A 22,256-nucleotide genomic window follows, 5' to 3' on the forward strand; every position below is an offset into this window, starting at 1 on the left:
AATTCGATTTCCGGGTTTACACAGGCATGAGGGCGGCACGGTGGTGTAGCGGTTAGCACCAGGGGCGGCTCTAGGGATTTTTCCTTAGTGTTGCAAAGGAGGGGCATAGGTTGTCGATGCAGCAGTTTATGCAAATCATAAAAATCATTTTTACTTACGCTCAAGAAAGACTCACAATCAAGTCATCTTGTCAAATATGCATTGAGCTATTGTACCATCAAGGAAAACAGATTCAACCAAACCATCTTTTCTGAAAGTATATTCCCAAGCAGGCGGCACGGTGGTGTAGTGGTTAGCACTGTCGCCTCACAGCAAGAAGGTCCGGGTTTGAGCCCCGTGGCCGGCGAGGGCCTTTCTGTGTGGAGTTTGCATGTTGTCCGCATGGGTTTCCTCCGGGTGCTCCGGTTTCCCCCACAGTCCAAAGACATGCAGGTTAGGTTAACTGGTGACTCTAAATTGACCGTAGGTGTGAATGGTTGTCTGTGTCTATCACTACGTTCAGACTGCACCCTGAAACGACCCATATCCGATTTGTTGTGAAAACCGATTTTTTTGTTAGGCCGTTCACATTACCAATTATATGAGACTTGTATGCGATCTCCAATATGAAGGGAAAACGGCCCAAAAGTGTCCCGCATGCGCAAATTGACACGTAATAAGCACATCTACGTAATACGTAAAAAAAAAAAAGCGCACTCTTCAAGTTTGCAAGTAAAGCATGGAGATGAGGCGAGACCTGGCGATGTGGTTTTTGTGGTGGCGGCGGAACTCACACAATAATCTGATTAATGTGGGCAGCAGACTAATGAGACCGAAGGTGTCAAATTACTAGAAATTTCCAGAACAATCTTATAATCTTGTAATACAGGATGGTTTAAGTGATAAATCAGTTATAGAAACTGTTTTATTTAATCAGGCTAACAGATCAACATCCAGGTCCCTACCAAATCCACCATTAGCTTGATCAATTCTATAAAAGTCTATTTAAATTCTGAAAACTGTACAAATGTTGTTGTTTTCCACCAAAGAGGCGGGATTAGCCAACGCAGAATAGTGACGTTTGTCTCTTGTTGATGACGTGTAGGTCGCATGAATGCGACCTGTCCGGTCAGACTGCAGTCGCATGTGAAAATAACGGATATGCATCGGATTTAGGACCACATATCCAAGCGGCCTGGGTTGCATGTGAAAAAAATCGGATCTGTGTCGCTCAGATTGTCAATAACAAATCGGATACAGGTCGCATATGGGCAAAAAAATTGGATATGGGTCGTTTCAGGGTGCAGTCTGAACGTAGTCTATCACTACGTTCAGACTGCAACCTGAAACGACCCATATCCGATTTGTTGTGAAAACCGATTTTTTTGTTAGGCCGTTCACATTACCAATTATATGAGACTTGTATGCGATCTCCAATATGAACGGAAAATGGCCCAAAAGTGTCCCGCATGCGCAAATTGACACGTAATAAGCACATCTACGTAATACGTAAACAAAAAAAAAGCGCACTCTTCAAGTTTGCAAGTAAAGCATGGAGATGAGGCGAGACCTGGCGATGTGGTTTTTGTGGTGGCAGCGGAACTCACACAATAATCTGATTAATGTGGGCAGCAGACTAATGAGACCGAAGGTGTCAAATTACTGGAAATTTCCAGAACAATCTTATAATCTTGTAATACAGGATGGTTTAAGTTATAAATCAGTTATAGAAACTGTTTTATTTAATCAGGCTAACAGATCAACATCCAGGTCCCTACCAAATCCACCATTAGCTTGATCAATTCTATAAAAGTCTATTTAAATTCTGAAAACTGTACAAATGTTGTTGTTTTCCACCAAAGAGGCGGGATTAGCCAACGCAGAATAGTGACGTTTGTCTCTTGTTGATGACGTGTAGGTCGCATGAATGCGACCTGTCTGGTCAGACTGCAATCGCATGTGAAAATAACGGACATGCATCGGAATTAGGACCACATATCCAAGCGGCCTGGGTCGCATGTGAAAAAAATCGGATCTGTGTCGCTCAGATTGTCAATAACAAATCGGATACAGGTCGCATATGGGCAAAAAAATCGGATATGGGTCGTTTCAGGGTGCAGTCTGAACATAGTCTTATGTGTCAGCCCTGTGATGACCTGGCGACTTGTCCAGGGTGTACCCCGCCTTTCGCCCGTAATCAGCTGGGATAGGCTCCAGCTTGCCTGCAACCCTGTAGAACAGGATAAAGCGGCTAGAGAGAGATGAGATGAGATGAGATGAGATGAGATGAGATGAGATGAGATATTCCCAAGCAATGAATGGAACTATTCTGCCCTAGTGATGTATCAAAAAATAGACAGATGGCAAACAGTTTAGATTGTAGATCTTTACTGAAGACTTCAAACTTATACAGATGTGTTCATCCTCAATTTCCGTAAAACTAAAAGAAACAAATTAAGTATATCACTAAACTGAATAGCACACAGGCAAAAACGCGAGCTAGGCTGACCTGCTAGTAATGCTAACACACAAGTTGTTCACTTTCTAAAGCCTATCACTTTACAAAACTATTAGCTTTCATTTCGTTGCCTAGCATACACAGAAAGTAAAACATAACTTATAGGTTTAGCTACTACCGGAACCTAGCGAGACAGCACTCCACACATCCATCCAATGACTGTATAGCCTACTGCATCCAACAAAAAACTAACGTTTTAGAAAATAGGGGGGCAACTGTGGTGGCAAGACTTATTTTTACAGTGGCAACTGCCACCTTTTGCCACCCCTTAAAACCGCGCCTGGTTAGCACTGCCACCTCACAGCAAGAAGGTTCTGGCTTCGACGAGGGCCTTTCTGTGTGGAGTTTGCATGTTCTCCCCGTGTCTGTGTGGGTTTCCTTCGGGTGCTCCAGCTTCCCCCACAGTCCAAAGATTAGATTAGATTAGATTAGATAAAACTTTATTGATCCCTTTGGGCGGGTTCCCTCAGGGAAATTAAGATTCCAGCAGCATCATTACAGATAAACAGAGAAAAGAAATAGAGAAAACTTCTAGATAAATTAAAATAAATTAAGTATTTACTGTACCTATACAAATATAAAAGAATAGGATATGGGGAAGAGAGAAAGGGGGGGGAAGTGGGGTTAGGGTAAGTGAGTGTGTGTGGGGGGCAGGAGAGATATTGCACTTTATATTGCACATTATATTGCACATTGTCCGGTATTGCTTATTGTTAGGCTAGGCTACTGCTCCTTCCCATCCTCTGTCCTCCTGTTACCCCTCCTCCCCCCCAGAAAGGAGTTGTACAGTCTGATGGCGTGAGGGACAAAGGAGTTTTTGAGTCTGTTCGTCCTGCACTTGGGAAGGAGCATTCTGTCACTGAACAGGCTCCTCTGGTTGCTGATGATGGTGTGCAGAGGGTGACTGGCATCGTCCATGATGTTCAATAGTTTGTCCATAGACCTCTTCTCCGCCACCGTCACCAGAGAGTCCAGCTTCATGCCGACCACAGAGCCGGCCCGCCTGATCAGTTTGTCCAGCCTGGATGTGTCCTTCTTGGATGTGCTGCCCCCCCAGCACACCACGGTGTAAAACAGGACACTGGCGACCACAGACTGATAGAACATCCACAGGAGTTTCCTGCAGATGTTAAAGGACCGCAGCCTCCTAAGGAAGACATGCAGGTTAGACTAATTGGTGGCTCTGGGATAGGCTCCAGCTTGCCTGCGACCCTGTAGGACAGGATAAAGCGGCTACAGATAATGGATGGATGGATGGATGGATGGATGGAGGGTTTACACACACATGGGGGCGGCACGGTGGCATAGTGGTTAGCACTGTCGCCTCACAGCAAGAAGGTCCGGGTTCGAGCCCCGTGACCGGCGAGGGCCTTTCTGTGCGGAGTTTGCATGTTCTCCCCGTGTCCGCGTGGGTTTCCTCCGGGTGCTCCGGTTTCCCCCACAGTCCAAAGACATGCAGGTTAGGTTAACTGGTGACTCTAAATTGAGCGTAGGTGTGAATGTGAGTGTGAATGGATGTTTGTCTCTATGTGTCAGCCCTGTGATGACCTGGCAACTTGTCCAGGGTGTACCCCATCTCTCACCCATAGTCAGCTTGCCTGCGACCCTGTACAGGATAAGTGGCTACAGATAAGGGGAACAGGATGGATGAGTTTACACACATGGGGGCGACACGGTGGTGTAGCGGTTAGCGCTGTCGCCTCACAGCAAGAAGGTTCTAGGTTCTAATCCAGCGGCCGACGAGGGTCTTTCTGTGTGGAGTTTGCATGTTCTCCCCATGTCAGCATGGGTTTCCTCCGGGTGCTCCGGTTTCCCCCACAGTCCAAAGACATGCAGGTTAGGTTAACTGGTGACTCTAAATTGACCGTAGATGTGAATGTGAGTGTGAATGGATGTTTGTCTCTATGTGTCAGCCCTGCGATGACCTGGCAACTTGTCCAGGGTGTACCCTGCCTCTCACCCATAGTCACTCCAGCTCGCCTGCAACCCTGTAGGACAGGATAAGCGGCTACAGATAATGGATGGATGGATGGGTTTACATGCATGGGGGTTAGGTTAATTGGTGGCTCTAAATTGACCATGAGTCTCTATGTGTGTGTCAGCCCTGCGATGAGCTAGCGACCTGTCCAGGGTGTACCCTGCCTCTTGCCCATGGTCAGCTGGGATAGGCTCCAGCTTGCCCCGTGACCCTGCATGGGATAAGCAGTTACAGATACAACAAACATGTATGGGAGTGTAGTGGTTAGCACTGTCGCCTCACAGAAGAAGGTTTTAGGTTCGAGCCCCATTGCCGATGGGGGCATTTCTGTGTGGAGTTTGCATGTTCTCCCTGTGTCTGTGTGGGTTTCCTCAACAATCCAGTTAGTTTAAAGGAGAACTGAAGTGATTTGTAAACTTGCTTTATTTCTTAATTAACGTGTTATTCAATTACGTTTTCGGTTTTATTAACCTCATATCATGACTCGTATTGGCATATTATTTACACTTATCAGCCTTTTCGGTTTTTAGCCGTGTTGAATGTAGTTCGTTTGGTCCATGGCAGGCATCACTTATCCACGCAATCTTCACGAGACTTGTGCGAGACTTCAAACGTGAAGTGTCAGCACCGCCATTTTGAAAACTGTTTACACAGCGGCCAGATCGCCATCCATCCATTATCTGTCACCGCTTATCCTGTTCTACAGGGTCGCGGGCAAGCTGGAGCCTATCCCAGCTGACTACGGGCGAAAGGCGGGGTACACCCTGGACAAGTCGCCGGGTCATCACAGGGCTGACACACAGACACACAACCATTCACACTCACATTCACACCTACGCTCAATTTAGAGTCACCCAGGACTCGAACCCAGGACCTTCTTATAGTTAGTTTTTTTTTTTTTTCTTCTTGCTGTGAGGTGACAGTGCTAACCACTACACCACCGTGCCACCCGCAGAACGCCATTTCATTCCAATTTAGATTAATTTCGAGATTTGCCAGTTAGAAGTTGATCGTGCTTCCATTTGCGGTCTTTCTGTTACGCGAGTGATCTGTTCGGACGTTATCGCTGAAAAGGTGAGTTTTGACAGTTTTATTTTGTTTTAGTCTTGCAGTATAAGGCAATAGAATGTTTCTTTTTTATCTTACTTTCATATTTCGTAGTGTTTGCGTATTTTTGGCCAATATTTTGCAACCATGGTCAATTTAGATCGAACTTTTGATAGAATCTACGGCCAGTCATTTTGCCCCGCCTCGCGCTCCGTCCGGTGCGGTAGTGATGTCCCGTTGCTCGCGCGCCGCAGCAGAGACCCGTGCGACCTTCAGTCGGTACAGTCGCTGTTCTTTTACCACCGCCGTTATTCTCATCTTTCCGGTGTGTTCTTGATTTTTCCATTGTGTCCTGTTTCGCCATATCAAATCCCCAAAATGCATCATATTATTCATATTTAAGTGAATAATCAGTTCAGTCATCATCACTTGGCATTTTTAACCCAAGCAATCAAAAAGAGGAAATTTATTCAATATTTTCACTCCTCTGTGAAGGAGGGGCTTTAATTCTTCATGATGGAGTTATTTTATATGGAAATCAATTTTACAAAACCATTTGAATTGAAATAAAAAAAAATGTTCCACAGTGGAGGCCAGATAAAGCAAGATGCTATCTTTATTCTTATTAAACATGACAAAAGAAACATCGAGTGTTAGATAAATGCAAAAAAAAAAGTAAAATTAGAAAAATTATTTTTTGACCATAATGTCCCAAATGAGAGACCAGTTTCTGAGACGGACCCGCATATTACAGAGCATATTTCAAACACTCATAACTTGCTATATCAGTGACAAAATAGCGATCAAAAATGCATTCCTATATTTAATAAAATGAGATAAATAGAATTTTGATGATAAAAAAAAATTTGCCTTCAGTTCCCCTTTAACTGGCTACTCTAAATTGCCCATGTGTGTGAATGGTTGAGAGGTGTAAACGTCTATAGACCGTTTTCACATGACGTCACATGTCCCATGACCCTCTCCGATTTATCCGTGTCCACCATCTTTGTGGCATAACACATGCGCAAATGCCGCAAATTCGCACAGTTATCGCTGCTCAAACATTTCTGCTAAGGCTGGAGTCAGATTGTTTAGTTTACCCGCTGTTAAAATGCAAGAAAGACCTCAAATGGAAGCTCTAACCCGTAGACGACAGAGGCCGTTGCAAATCTGAACAGATACTGTAGGACATAAGCGAGACCAGCGACAAATAGGTACGAGTATATTCAGATCATTTTGTCAAGGGTACGTTTATATTTCTACCGTTTATGTGAACCGTAGACAAAATATATATAAAGATGCGACATACTGTAAGTGATATACATGTAAGCGCTACTCAATTTATATTGCAGCTACAATACAAATGGATAGCACAAAGCCGCAGTAAAACGTGGGTAGTTGAGCTCGGTAAAATGTTGCCTTAGAAGACGTCAATAATTAGGTTGTTGTTTTTTTTGGTTTGTGTTTTGTGTAACATTTGCCCAAATCAGGAACCTACTAGATCCTTACAGTAAACTTGCGCTAAACTTTTGTATAGATAGTTTTCACTGACGTCACGGCATCCCGGGGAACGCCCCCCAGCCGCCATCTTGTGGGGCTAACAAAACGGACCATCGCCATTACCGGCTACGTTATCTCAGACGAATTTATTAAGTTATATAGTCAATTTTCTAAAATAAAGATCAATGTCGGCAAAATCAAGCAAACGGAAGTATATGGATACATTGGACGACATCTCACGACAACGGTATGCAGCCAAACTGGCCTTGATTGGGGGAATTGACCCCTACGAAGTGGACAAAGAAGCATTTTCAAGTGACTATGCAGGGCTGCCATCCATATCGTACCCTGATATTGTGAACTATTTCGTGAATACTAAAAGCGCCTACACACTTGACGACCTCAAAGCATACAAGTCGCTGGAGTCATACAATTATTTTGGCTGGGTCCGCGAAGTCCGCCATATAAAAACAAGTGACGGTCGTGTCCTAATTACAGCCAAGGTATGTAAACATTGGAATTTTAGAGCTCTCAACACTGCATATAAATATATGTGTGTGTATAATAACGATGTTTTGGTTTCCAAAAACAAACTTAAACACAATTGATTGCTTATTTAAACAACTTACCACTTATAAAATGATCAGAGCAGACTCTGCTGTGTTTGGAAGGCTGATAATCCTTGCGGTTGATTCTCGCAAGCCATAGATTTCTCCTTTGTATGCTAAGTTTCTTTGTTTGCTCGCCTTCGTGCTCCCGTACAGTGGGAATTCCATAAAAGCTCCGCTTGAGGTCATCATCTGACCTATTACGACAGCCGTGAATACAACAGGTGTGCACCATTGCTAGCTTTAAATAGTAATAATGTAATTATAAATGTAAATAATATATAAATAAATGTAACTCGCGCGTTACAATGTGTGCTCAGTGACCCATACGGTAAGCTTGCCCCCCAAGATGGCCGCCACCAGGGAATCCCCGACTCTGTGACGTCATGTGAAAGCTATCTATACTTTCATCTGCTTCCCAGTAATGAACACCAGGTAATTCACGATGTCTGTGTAATTCACGCTCGGCCACATCCGTACATCGTCTTCATACTCTACGACGTTGCTGTACGGATCCACCCCGAACATTCTTTTATCTTTTCCCTGTACCTGATCTCGTCACTATTACTCAATTCGTGATATATTTACGAAAAATTACAGCTTGCCAATGTATTCTCCTCGGTTGCCATGGATGCCGTCCCGCAAAGATGGCGGACACAACAAAATCAGAGAGCATCATGGGAGATTTGTGACGCAAGTGCAAACGGTCTATAAACAATCCAGTAGAAGGCAACAGGAAACCATTACTGTAATTTTTCCCTAGAAACTTGGACCTGCCATAAGACAGGACACTAAAGAAGAGAAGACGCATGGGCACTGCAGCTCGTGATGGGTTTGTCAATATTTGGCGAGGAAAAATTGGCAGCATCACCAAATTACATTACATTAATGGCATTTCGCAGACGCTCTTATACAGAGTGACGTACAACACACCCAGAGCAGCCTGGGGAGCAGCTGGGGTTCGGAGCCTTGCTCAAGGACACTTCAGCCATTCCTGCTGGTCCAGGGAATTGAACCGGCAATTGAAAGTGTGCACTGAAAGTCGTTCCGGCTGTAATATGAATAATAGGTAAACAATAACATGATTGTACTCTATTACACACTAACACATTATTGTTTCCATAGTAACAGCTTATAAACAGGGGCTTGTACCACAGACACCCCACATAATCAGTCTAAGACTTATAATTTTTTGTGAGTCTGAATTTTTTTTTTTTTTTGTAAAACATCTTGTTTAACAAAGCAAAATGTCTAAATGTTGATGTCGTGAAGTTTTTAGGAGACCTTTATTTAATATTTAAATACAAAGACAGAGAGAGATGAAAAGCAGGAAAGAGAGCGAAACAGAGAGAGAGAGGGAGAGAAAAAGAGAGAGAGATGAAGAGCAGGAGAGAAAGAGAGAGTTTAACAGAGGTAAAGGAGGAAAGAGAAAAAAGAGATAGAGAGACAAAGAGCAGAAGGGAGAGAGAGAGATGAAGAGCAGGAGAGAAAGAGAGACAGTGAAACAGAGAGCAAGGAGGACAGAAAAGAGAGAGAGATATGAAGAACGAGAGAGAGAGAGAACAGGAGGGGGAGAGAGGGATGAAGAACAGGACAGAGAGAGAGAGCAAAACAGAGGAGAGGAGGAAGAGGAGAGAGAGAGACAAAGAACAGGAGGGAGGGAGACAGCAAAACAGAGGAGAGAAAAGTGAGAGAGAGATGAAGAGGAGAGAGAGAAAGAATGGGAGGGAGAGATGAAGAAAAGGAGAGAAAGAGAGAGAGCAAAACAGAGGAGAGAAAAAGAGCGAGAGAGAGAGAGACAAAGAAGAGGGGAGAGAGAGAAAGAATGGGAGGGAGAGAGAGATGAAGAGCAGGAGAGAGAGAGAGCAAAACAGAGGAGGAGAGAAAAAGAGCGAGAGAGATGAAGATGAGAGAGAGAGAGCGAGCAAAACAGGAGAGGAGGAGGAGAGAGAGAGACAAAGAACAGGAGGGAGAGAGAGAGCAAAACAGAGGAAAGAAAAAGTGAGAGAGAGATGAAGAAGAGGAGAGAGAGAGATGAAGAGCAGGAGAGAGAGAGAGAGAGAGAGAGCAAAACAGAGGAGAGGAGGAGGAGGAGGAGGAGGAGAGAGACAAAACAGGAGGGAGAGAGAGAGCAAAACAGAGGAGAGAGAGAAAGAATGGGAGGGAGAGATGAAGAAAAGGAGAGAAAGAGAGCAAAACAGAGGAGAGAAAAAGAGCGAGAGAGAGAGAGACGAAGAAGAGGAGAGAGAAAGAATGGGAGGGAGAGAGATGAAGAGCAGGAGAGAGAGAGAGCAAAACAGAGGAGGAGAGAAAAAGAGCGAGAGAGATGAAGATGAGAGAGAGAGAGAGAGAGAGAGAGAGAGAGAAAGAGAGCAAAACAGGAGAGGAGGAGGAGAGAGAGAGACAAAGAACAGGAGGGAGAGAGAGAGCAAAACAGAGGAAAGAAAAAGTGAGAGAGAGATGAAGAAGAGGAGAGAGAGAGAGAGAGAGATGAAGAGCAAGAGAGAGAGAGAGCAAAACAGAGGAGAGGAGGAGGAGGAGGAGAGAGACAAAGAACAGGAGGGAGAGAGAGAGCAAAACAGGAGAGAGAGAAAGAATGGGAGGGAGAGATGAAGAAAAGGAGAGAAAGAGAGCAAAACAGAGGAGAGAAAAAGAGCGAGAGAGAGAGAGACAGAATGGGAGGGAGAGAGATGAAGAGCAGGAGAGAGAGAGCAAAACAGAGGAGGAGAGAAAAAGAGCGAGAGAGATGAAGATGAGAGAGAGAGAGAGAGAGAGAGAGAGCAAAACAGGAGAGGAGGAGGAGAGAGAGAGACAAAGAACAGGAGGGAGAGAGAGAGCAAAACAGAGGAAAGAAAAAGTGAGAGAGAGATGAAGAAGAGGAGAGAGAGAGACAGAATGGGAGGGAGAGAGATGAAGAGCAGGAGAGAGAGAGCAAAACAGAGGAGGAGAGAAAAAGAGCGAGAGAGATGAAGATGAGAGAGAGAGAGAGAGAGAGCAAAACAGGAGAGGAGGAGGAGAGAGAGAGACAAAGAACAGGAGGGAGAGAGAGAGCAAAACAGAGGAAAGAAAAAGTGAGAGAGAGATGAAGAAGAGGAGAGAGAGAGAGAGAGAGAGAGAGAGAGAGATGAAGAGCAAGAGAGAGAGAGCAAAACAGAGGAGAGGAGGAGGAGGAGAGAGACAAAGAACAGGAGGGAGAGAGAGAGCAAAACAGAGGAAAGAAAAAGTGAGAGAGAGATGAAGAAGAGGAGAGAGAGATGAAGAGCAGGAGAGAGAGAGAGAGAGAGAGAGAGAGAGAGAGAGAGAGAGAGAGAGAGAGATGAAGAGCAGGAGAGAGAGAGAGAGAGAGAGAGAGAGAGAGATGAAGAGCAGGAGAGAGAGAGAGAGAGAGAGAGAGAGAGAGAGAGAGAGAGAGAGCAAAACAGAGGAGAGGAGGAGGAGGAGGAGGAGAGAGACAAAGAACAGGAGGGAGAGAGAGAGCAAAACAGAGGAGAGAGAGAAAGAATGGGAGGGAGAGATGAAGAAAAGGAGAGAAAGAGAGCAAAACAGAGGAGAGAAAAAGAGCGAGAGAGAGAGAGACGAAGAAGAGGAGAGAGAAAGAATGGGAGGGAGAGAGATGAAGAGCAGGAGAGAAAGAGAGACAGTGAAACAGAGTGAGGAGGAGAGAAAAGAGAGAGAGAGCAAAACAGAGGAGGAGGAGAGAGAAAAAGAACAGGAGGGGAGAGGGAGAGAGATGAAGAGCAGGAGAGAAAGAGAGACAGTGAAACAGAGTGAGGAGGAGAGAAGAGAGAGAGAGCAAAACAGAGGAGGAGAGAGAGGGAAAAAGAACAGGAGGAGAGAGAGAGAGAGAGAGAGAGAGAGAGAGAGAGAGAGAGAGAGATGAAGAGCAGGAGAGAGCAAAGCTGAGGAGGAGAGAAAAAGAGTGAGAGATATGAAGAAGAGGAGAGAGAGAGAATGGGAGAGAGAGCAAGAGGAGAGAGAGAGAAAGAAAGAACAGGAGGGAGAGAGAGCAAAACAGAGGAGAGAAAAAGTGTGAGAGAGAGAGAGACGAAGAAGAGGAGAGACAGAGAGATGAAGAGAAGGAGAGAGAGAGAGTGAAACAGCAAGAGAGGAGGAGAGAAAAAAAAGAGATACAAAGAACAGGAGAGAGAGAGAGAGATCCAATCAAGCAAGTAAGAAAAAGAGAAAATAAATCAGAGCTGCTGTTGAAATGTGTTTATCGCAGTGATGATGTGAGTGAAGACAGGAATAAACTCGTCTCTTGGATATTCCACAACAAAGTCGAACTATAAACTGATAAAGTGTGTAAAAGGTGCAATGTGTCGTACATTAATAAAGAGAGCAGGCGCTAAACAAACCTGAACGCCTGACTTCCTGTGCGTCTCTGCAGAAACGGAGAAAAGCCCAGGTGGATCAGCGGAGAGTTTATTTGCATGTTCATTGTGTTAACCAGTTCACCATACAGTACACATCAGCATTAGTGTAACAGGTTTAGCATAGATTTATTACAGCGTTATGCACATCAGGGCTCTTCAGAAGCGGTTTTATATCGCCACATAAAACTTTGCATCTTTGAACTGGGATGAAATTTTCATTCATTTGCATCTCAATTTATCGAACACCACACGACAGCAAAGACCTGCGAGGCTGGAGTTCGGAGAGAAAAGAAAGGGGGCAGGGCTCTCAAATAGAAAATAACTAAATACTACAGAAATAAAGGCAGAAAGTGCTACTGCTGGATAGTGCGTTAAGACAAACGATACTTTACAACCGCTCATATTTATTTATACACATATAAACAAGCTGTGTGCGCCAAAGAATCAAGAATGCACAAGGCAAAAATATAGAAATCGTCTAACATTTAATTTGTCTTCTTTTCTTTTCTTTTGGGTTGCTTTGTGCACTGGGTGGGAAAGAGAAAAGGAAACAAGTGTTTGGTTTGTTTCGTTTTTATCAAAACCTTGCTATAATTTCGGCTACTGTACACCAACCTACACTAAAGCAGAGATGTGATCGAGGAGCATGGAATATTACAGCATAGACTATATTATTATTATTATTATTATTTACGAAGTTTAAGATTTTACTTTCCCTGTTGGTTCGTCCCTGCATGCACTGCACAGAATAAAATATTTCGTATACATGTGTGTAAGAAAATGGTAAATGTCATTGTGGTGACAGTAGTTCAGCAAGGGTCCCGTATTTTCGCTATAAATTTTGAAAAAATTTCCTAATCGGTTTCTGATCTATCCATGGAGCGAGGAAACTCTTAAAACAACTGATGAAGCTGAAAAGGCATGCCAAAACATGATTAAGGAGAAAAAAGCCTTTTGGTGCACGTTGTAGTTTTTAATCGTGCTCCTAATCCTGCAATAATAATAATAATAATAATAATGTCATTTCAAGGATACCGTAGGAAAAGAAAACAATAATACAATATTGTACAACCTTGTACCAAGTGTTACTAGTTTCTTTATTAATTTGTGCTAGCAGCGCTGGCGCAATTTACTCCTCTCACCCAGGATATTTCTACTTTATTATTATTATTATTATAACATTTTTTAAGACGCTATTTCTCCCTCAGTTTTTAACCAATCATAACCAAATTCCACATAAAGAATCCCTCTGGGCTGAATTATGTTCCTATGACTTTTGGTGCTGATCTGGATCACTGATCCGGAATGATCCATGAAAAACAGACTTTTTTTTTCCAACCGCTTATAACTCTGTCAATTTTCATCATCATTTTTTTTTTTTTACCTCGCCCGCGACGGAGTAAACGGGGCGCAATATTGTAATCAGTACGGTTTGTTTATTTGTTAACAATCTAGCATCTAGACGGTTGCACCAATTGACTTTAAAATTTTCAGGGTAGGTGGGCGATGGTCCGTAGATTACTTGATTAAATTTTGGCGGTAATCAGGTCAAGGTGAAGGTCAAGGTCACCGGAAGGGTCAACCTTTCGGTCAAAGAAACATATTTTCCATTATAAGTCAAAAACGGTTGCCGATCGACAGATGTTTACTATTATGAGCATACAGGAACTCACATATGGCCTTTCATTTGGCACCATGATCTTTGACCTTGAGTGACCTTGAAAGGTCAACCTCAAGGTCACAGATTTTCAGAGGGCTGTAACTTGAAAACGGTTGATGGTAGACAGATATTTACCATTATCAACTGATAGGAAGTGCTATATGGGCTTTCATTTGGCACCATGATCTTTGACCTTGAGTGACCCTGAAAGGTCAAACTGAAGGTGATGGGTTTTCAAAGGGCACAGCCAGATGTTTACCATTATCAACTTATAGGAAGTGCTATGTGGGCTTTCATTTGGCACCATGACCTTTGACCTTGAGTGACCCTAAAAGGTCAAACTCAAGGTCACAGATTTTCAGAGGGCTATAACTTGAAATCTGTTGATGGTAGACAGATATTTACCATTATCAACTGATAGGAAGTGCTATATGGGCTTTCATTTGGCACCATGACCTTTGACCTTGAGTGGCCCTGAGAGGTCAAACTGAAGGTCATGGGGTTTCAAAGGGCTATAACTTTAAAATGGTTCATGATAGCCAGATGTTTACCATTATCAACTTATAGGAAGTGCCATATGGGCTTTCAGTTGCCGCCATGACCTTTGACCTTGAATGATTTTGAAATGTCAAACTCAAGGTCATGGATTTTCATAGGACTATAACCTGACAGCTGATGATTGAGAAATATTACCATTATCAACATATAGGTATAAAATAAGTGCTGCCGGGTGAGATTTATTCTGCCTGACGACACTTGTTCCAAACAGTTTTTTTTATTTTGCTCAGGGCGGCAGGGTGTAACTTTTCCTTGACCATCAATTGACAAAGTTCAGCCAGTGCAAATTACTGTGTCTTTAGTCACAGTCTCTATCTAGTATTAGCAGTTTGCTTTTACATTATACAGCCCTGAAAGAAGCTCTGGTTTTTTGTTAGTTTATGTTTCAGTCTATCATCTTTTTCACCTCTGCTGCAGTGTGAGATGAGTTAATCACACTGTGTATATGTTTAAGGTTTATGTTCTTTCTTTTCACCCCTGTGTGCATTTTTCTGGCAGTCCAGTTCGTATTTACAGTGACGTTTTCTTTTATTGAAACATTTGCACGTTTGTATTTCCTTGTTTCGAGTCATCACAACATGGTACTGTATCACATGGCTGTTTTAGTTTTGTGGTAGACTGAAACGATTTACAAAGACGTTATTTAATCATAAAAAAAACTACATTAAAGCAATTAAATGTCTCACACTGAGTGGTCATGATTAAAGTAATAAAATACAGGATCAATTGTGAAATTCACACACAGTCACCTCTTGAAATATGGCACTGTTCCTGACAATAGGAATGCCAAACACATTATAAGGTTGTTGAGGTGCCAATAATTTTGGAGATTTTTTGTTGTTGTTTTATAGAAAAACTGCACTACTTGAGAAAACATTTTGTGTTTGAAATACTGTCCAAAAATGTTATGTACTGATTTTATAACATTCACGTTTGCTTATTTTTCATGAAGGGTGCCAATAATTCTGGATCCGACTGTGCAATCAGTGGTCAATCGATCACAGGCCAATCCATGATTTTGCTCATGAGCTAATTAGCTAGTTGTGATTTCTCTGAGCCTGGATGTGATTCCCGGCTGTGTGTGGATCGAGGAGGAACAGAGTGAGAAATGAAATCGCAGCTTGTTTGTTTGTTTTGTTTATGCTGTTGTTTTGTCTGAGAGTCTGCTGATGGAACAGACATTTTGTATTTGCAAACTAAAACAACTAAGAATGGATTAAAACTATGACAATCTTTAATTAATAAAACATTGTTCGTGTTGACACTTTGCTAATAAAACACTCCAGGACGTGCTGGACGATGGAGGAAAATAATCAACCACTGACAGTTTGAGTCTCAACACAGACATGTTTACGGACGAGTATAAATCAGCCCTGTCAACGTTCCCTCAGAGACATTAACACTGACGAGAGAGAGAGAGAGAGAGAGAGAGAGAGAGAGAGAGAACAAACATACAGAAAAAGATGGGGTGTGAGAGATTGAAGAAGGAGAGTTAGAGAGAGAGAGGGATGAAGAGCAAGAGAGAATGAGAGATAATGAAGGAGTGAGAGAGATTGAAGAAGAGAATTAAAGAGAGAGAGAGATGAAAAGCAGGAGAGAAGGAGAGTTAAATAGAAAGAGAGAGATTGAAGGAGAGTTAGAGAGAGATAATGAAGGAGTGAGAGACTGAAGAAGAGAATTAAACAGAGATAAAAAGCAGGAGAGGAGAGTTAAATAGAGAGAGAGACTGAAGGAGAGTTAAATAGAGAGAGAGCGAGAGAGATGAAGAGCAGGAGAGAGAGAGATTGAAGAAGAGAATTAAAGAGAGAGATGAAGAGCAGGAGAGAGATAATGAAGGAGAGAGAGAGATTGAAGAAGAGAATTAAATAGAAAGAGATAAAAAGCAGGAGAGAAGGAGAGTTAAATAGAGAGAGAGACTGAAGGAGAGTTAAATAGAGAGAGAAACTGAAGAAGGAGAATTAAATAGAGAGAGCGCAAGATGAAGAGCAGGAGAGAATGAGAGATAATGAAGGAGAGAGAGATTGAAGAAGAGAATTAAAGAGAGATATAAAAAGCAGGAGAGAAGGAGAGTTAGAGAGAGAGAGAGAGAGAGAGAGAGAGAGAGATGAAGAGCAGGAGAGAAAGAGAGATAATGAAGGAGTGAGAGAGAGATTGAAGAAGAGAATTAAACAGAGAGATAAAAAGGAGAGAGAGTTAAATAGAGAGAGAGACTGAAGGAGAGTTAAATAGAGAGAGATGAAGAGCAGGAGAGAGAGAGAGATTGAAGAAGAGAATTAAATATAGAGAGATGAAGAGCAGGAGAGAGATAATGAAGAGCAGGAGAGAGAGAGATTGAAGAAGAGAATTAAATAGAGGGAGATGAAGAGCAGGAGAGAAGGAGAGTTAAATAGAGCGAGAGAGAGAGATGAAGAGCAGGAGAGAAGGAGAGTTAAATAGAGAGAGAGACTGAAGAGCAGGAGAGAAGGAGAGATAATGAAGGAGAGAGATTGAAGATAATTAAATAGAGAGATAAAAAGCAGGAGAGAAGGAGAGTTAAATAGAGAGAGTGAGAGAGATGAAGAGCAGGAGAGAAGGAGAGTTAAATGGAGAGAGAGAGAGAGAGAGAGAGAGAGAGATGAAGAGCAGGAGAGAAGGAGAGTTAAATGGAGAGAGAGAGAGAGAGAGAGAGAGAGAGAGAGAGAGAGAGAGAGAGATGAAGAGCAGGAGCGAAGGAGAGATAATGAAGGAGAGAGAGATTGAAGATAATTAAATAGAGAGAAAGCAGGAGAGAAGGAGAGTTAAATAGAGAGAGCGAGAGAGATGAAGAGCAGGAGAGAAGGAGAGTTAAATGGAGAGAGAGAGAGAGAGAGAGAGAGAGAGAGAGAGAGAGAGAGATGAAGAGCAGGAGAGAGATAATGAAGGAGAGAGGGAGAGATTGAAGAAGAGAATTAAAGAGAGAGAGAGAGAGAGGACAACACTTATCATCTACTTCTAACGCTGTGCTAAAGCTCACCAGATCACTTCACACCGTTTCACCCGTCCGCCCGCGCCTCTACACCATTCACACGCTGCTGGGACTGTCCGGGGACATTTTCCACCAATCAGAGGCCTGGATGAGAGACTGCGCGCTATATCAACATTATATTCTCCATTTCTTTCACACGGGGCACAAACTTCATCACAGCCCTCTGGTTCTCTCCATATAGATAGATTTTCTTTTCTACAATTACAAAACAATATCATAAAGTGCAAGTATCCGCATATTTCTCACTTTCTTTCCTCGTCATCCAGGAAGGGATCACATTACGGCATTAAAGGTCATGGTGTGGGTTTAAGGGTGAATCTGTTGACATACGTATTTAGCGATAAAAACAAAGCTTTAGGTTACAGAAACATGAGCCTCTTATGATACACTGTACATATTTTGCTATAACGGTAAAAGCAGGCAAAGAAGGAAAGAGTCCGTTAAAAACACACACGTGTTCATCATTAACAACAACATTCCAGAACGTTCTGGAGGAATGATGGGAAATCCCACTATGTACAACATGGCGAACTAACTGGCACACTGGATCTCACGCTCCTCTGGATTTCAGCTTTGAGTTATCATTTACAGGCTCGATAAAAGTGTAAAGCGTAAAGCCAAATCTAGTGTCTCAGAGGAGCTCTTTGACGGAACATGGACTGAAAAAAAAATCAATTCTTTCACATCTTTTATATTTATCCATATTCACGCGTCCACGATGTATGAAAATCTATTTAGATTAATAAATGCCAACGAAACTCCTAAGGAACATCTTTACACCGTTACGGTCATTAGAAACGGCAAGAACTATGAATATGCATGAGCATGCAAATTAAAAACGCCCCTCATGTCCTCCTGCCGTTGCGAATCGCTCGCCAAGTTAGTAAACTAGCGTTTTGTGTTATCAAAGTTGGCAAAGTGAGCCTTTCACATGAGCGACATCTTTTTTTTATTATTTATTTATTTATTTCCCCACACACATGGTTGTCTTAATGAATATTGAATTCGGAGCGTTTCTACAGAAAAGTCTAAAAAAAATAAAATAAAATAGAGGGAGGAGTCAATGCAAATAAGTTCTTTAAGTTAGCACCCGCGATGTGATCTAGTAAACCTGGAAGTCACGATTGCTTTAGACAGTATGACCGAAGGGCAGGGATTAAATTTGCGGAAGCACGTTTTTGTCCATTTTGACAGAATTATACAACTTATGAGAAGGTTTTTCAAGATTATGCGTCATTATCTATAAACGACCATAACGTTTCTAAAAAATTACGACTATGGGTGAGAACACAGTCAGACCTGCGATGCCAAAGGGTTGCGAAAAGGTTTTCATCCAGATATACTGCTGTACCTCATGAATGGCATACACACATGTGCTAGTGTTCTGGGGGAAGCCATGGGCTAAAGGTTCGAGAAGCAGTTTTGGGACCAAAAGGTTGTCAGTTCAATTCCCTGGACTAGCAGGAATGGCTGAAGTGCCCTTGAGCAAGGTATCTAGCTCCCCAGGCTGCTCTGGGGATGTTGGATGTCGCTCTGGATAAGAGCGCCTGTCATGTATTATATGGCACGAGCTACTTCCGGTAAAATCGTGCATTCTGATTGGTTCCTTGGCGGGCAGTATTTTCCCGTAACGCAATTTCCGTGGCTAATTACAGACTTTATTTCCAAAGCTTTCAATGTTGCAAAAAAAAAGATTAACTAGAAATCAAAAATGGCCGAAAGACAAACGAGTCGCCGAGTTATTCAAGAAATGAGCAACAAAGAGAATTCAGAAACCGCTAACAGAAATTCAGTTTTGAAACCGCTAGCCGTTTATTCTGCATGCGTGACTCAACTACGTTACAAATATGATGCGACTGAAAGCAGCGTCACGCCTCGTTATAATAATCATCTATTTTAACCTTAGAAATAAAAAAAAAAGCCATATAATAAACTCATTATTAGCCTCGCGTGCTCAGTCTGATATTTTCCCGGAAAGAGCGAGCAGGCGAGGTTAATAAGTAGGTAGTAATGTCTTACTTTAAAAAGTGTGTTATGCTTGATGCATTAAGTTCAAGTTTCAGTCTCTTAAAGATCTGTATCTATATCGCCGTAACGAAGAACAACAAACAGAACTGTATTTCCTGTTTCGGTGCTGCATGCGGTGTAATCTTTTGTAAATCTCCCAAAGCATTCCCGCTTTGTGTTTTGGCAACGATTTATTCTATAAGCACTGGTTATTAGCTCATCCGGCCGATGGGTGATCAGTTCACGCCATCATGCGTTGTTCGCTGTCTGTCGTCCGTCCGGCGTCATCCACATTTCATGAAAATCGCTTCTTCGGTCTCAATTCTTCACTGATTTTTATTCTTTTTGGCAGGAAGGTCGGTCTGCCCGCCCGGGGTGCATATACTATGGCTTTTACACAAATTTGCATAATTGCGATTAATAATGAAGATATGGAGTAATTAATCAATCCCTAACGAGCAGTTTCCACACAAATCGCTTCTTCTCTCTGAATTCTTCACCGATTTTGATTCTTTCTGGCATGAAGGTAGCAGGACCTAGGGTGCATAGAACTTCTACCCAGATTTGCTTCAATACAATTGTTAATGAAGTTATGGACTAATTAAACCTTAATGCCTTAAGCTAGGGCTGTGTACCGGTACTGTACCGTGAAAATCGATTCAGTACAGGTCCAAAATACCGGATCATGAAGTACCGGTACTGTACCGATATAAATTTACACCAAGTATCTGCTTATTTTGTAAATCCTACCACAAAGACGAAAATTTAGCACTGGAAAAGACGTAAAATGGCGCGCTGAAACTTGAAATCAGAGCCATCTTTGATTTGAGATCCTCTCGCCACAGTCTCACGAGACATTGCGAGAGCTTGGCTGATCCAGCGTTCCAATTGGTCAAAAAGACTCAAAATCAGGTCAGCCATTTTTCCTTTGCTGGCATTGGCGGCCTTTGTTGCTTTGTGTAATTTTGCCGCGCAAGTTAAAGGCCACGGACTGCGCGTAGTCTGTAGTACTCTAGTGTAGTCGCTTCTCGCTGTGAGACAACTTATGACTTTTTGTCCCAAGTTAACTATAGTGTGAGACTGAGAGGGCGACTGAGAAGTGAGGTAGGAAACCTAGTTATGTTTGGTTTTCTTTGAATAAAGATACTGACAAGTCGTCAACAGTTTATTAATGTTTCTGTCATTATTAAAGAAGTTCAGAAGAATTTGTCAAATTGTTCAGGTACAGGTCCGGACCTGGACCTAAACCTCTGTACCGGTACCTGTACCTGATGTTACGTTTAGGTACGCAGCCCTACCTTAAGCAGTTCAACAAAAAGGTCAACTGGATTCTTTCTGCCAAATATGTCGGTATTCCTAGGGTGGATATCGCTTCTATATAGTGTATATAGCTTGCAATATTTATTAGCCCACTTTAGGATCGTTCCTTGTGGACTAGACGGGGCCCGAGTGAGCTACACCATCATTCTCCGTCTCATTTACATTAATGGCATTTAGCAGACGCTCTTATCCAGAGCGACGTACAACATACATACATACATACATACATACATCCCCAAAGCAGCCTGGGGGGCAGCTAAGGGTTCGGTGCCTTTCTCAAGGGCACATTAGCCATTCCTGCTGGTCCAGGGAATCAAACTGGCAACCTTTTGGTCCTAAAGCTGCTTCTCTAACCATTATGCCATGACATCTCTGAAGAGCTACTTCCCCCCCCAGAAAAAAAAAAAACATCAGAAATAAAGTAATAAACAATAATACAGTAAATGTTTGCGTCTCAGTTTCAGATCTTACATCATCATTATGTCATTGATTTCAAGCTTATTCTTATTAGCAGAAAATTCTGAACGAGTTCATCGTTGAAAGAAAGACGTTGACAGTCCGAATGAAGCTAAATCTCTGGCCCATGCAAGGCAAGTAGCATAAAAGACTAGAAGAGACTATAATGACTCATGAACTGATGTGCGCTGTTTACAGAACTCAGAATAATTCATTCAAACCAAAACAAAGCACAGATTTTTCACCACGCCATCGCTGGCTGCGTCCAAAACAACGGACATTTAGGAGACTTTGTGTCTTGACGTCACCTTCTGAATGGATCCAAGCGGTAAGCAGATACAATCCGAACACGAGTTGAGTATCTGATGAGAATCGTTTTGGTTTTTGTTTCGTTTGCAAAGCCGAATTCATTCAATTCAATTCAATTCAATTCAATTCAATTGGAGGACGTCCTTTGAGATTCTTGGAAATCTTCACCAAAGGAGGTAATCACAGGTGGTGGTGCCATCATAATATTACATCAGTGACTCAGACTGGATTAGTCTGCCATGTTTTTCTTCAATTGTCCAAAATAAGGGACCTCGGTAGACGGCGGTCCTCGAGTTTGTCTTCCGGATAGGAGCGCAAGAACTGCAGGAGAATGGAGCCTATGTAGGCAGCGTCCTTCCGAATGAGACACAGGTTTTATTCAAGTAAAATCTGTGTAACTTCAGGGCCCGATTACGGTCTTCAGGCTGCTTCCTGACACACACACACACGCGCGCACACACATATTCAGGCAAGGATACACCTACATGAGAGAAGGGTAAGAGACGGGTTGCTATCTTTATCGTCAAGCGATCAAGGGAAAGTGATGTAGACTGTTAGAACTCGGACAGGTTGTGCCACTTGGCGATCTGCCGCCGCGGGTTGTCACACACTTCCCTCCAGTGTGTGACGCCGGACGGCGTCGGGCTCTGACCCCCCAGCACCAGACGGCCCACGACGGCGTTCTTAGCAGTGCGGTCGAAGTCGATGAGCAGGAACTCGACCGAGATGTCGGCCATGAGCTCGGCGGGTACGTCGTACACGAACGACTCGTTAAAGACGGGCTCCAGCGTGCACTTCTTCACATGCGTCTTCTTCTTGGCGATGCGCTTGCGGCCGTAGAACACGTTTACCTTCACGTACGGGTCTGTGAGAGGAAGCAAGAGGAGAAGTATGGTCAAACAAGAGGGCGGTGTGTGCGTGTGTGTGTGTGTGTGTGTG

The 22,256-nt window shown here is 42.9% G+C and overlaps 1 protein-coding gene and 1 pseudogene across 1 annotated transcript in view; one reads left to right on the forward strand and one right to left on the reverse strand.

Annotated features, from left to right (window-relative positions):
- Positions 1 to 9,657: 9,657 nt before the first annotated feature.
- Positions 9,658 to 11,571, forward strand: LOC132870744 (trichohyalin-like; annotated as a pseudogene).
- Positions 11,572 to 20,949: 9,378 nt separating this feature from the next.
- Positions 20,950 to 22,256, reverse strand: part of syt11a (synaptotagmin XIa) — a 43,494-nt gene continuing 42,187 nt past the window's right edge. The window contains exon 4 of the mRNA XM_060904028.1: positions 20,950 to 22,182. Within this exon, the coding sequence (XP_060760011.1) occupies positions 21,872 to 22,182 (311 nt within the window). The 3' untranslated portion in view covers positions 20,950 to 21,871. The remainder of the gene's footprint in view (positions 22,183 to 22,256) is intronic.

The sequence above is a fragment of the Neoarius graeffei genome, chromosome 22 (genome assembly GCF_027579695.1).
Source record: "Neoarius graeffei isolate fNeoGra1 chromosome 22, fNeoGra1.pri, whole genome shotgun sequence".
Taxonomy (NCBI): Eukaryota; Metazoa; Chordata; class Actinopteri; order Siluriformes; family Ariidae; genus Neoarius; species Neoarius graeffei.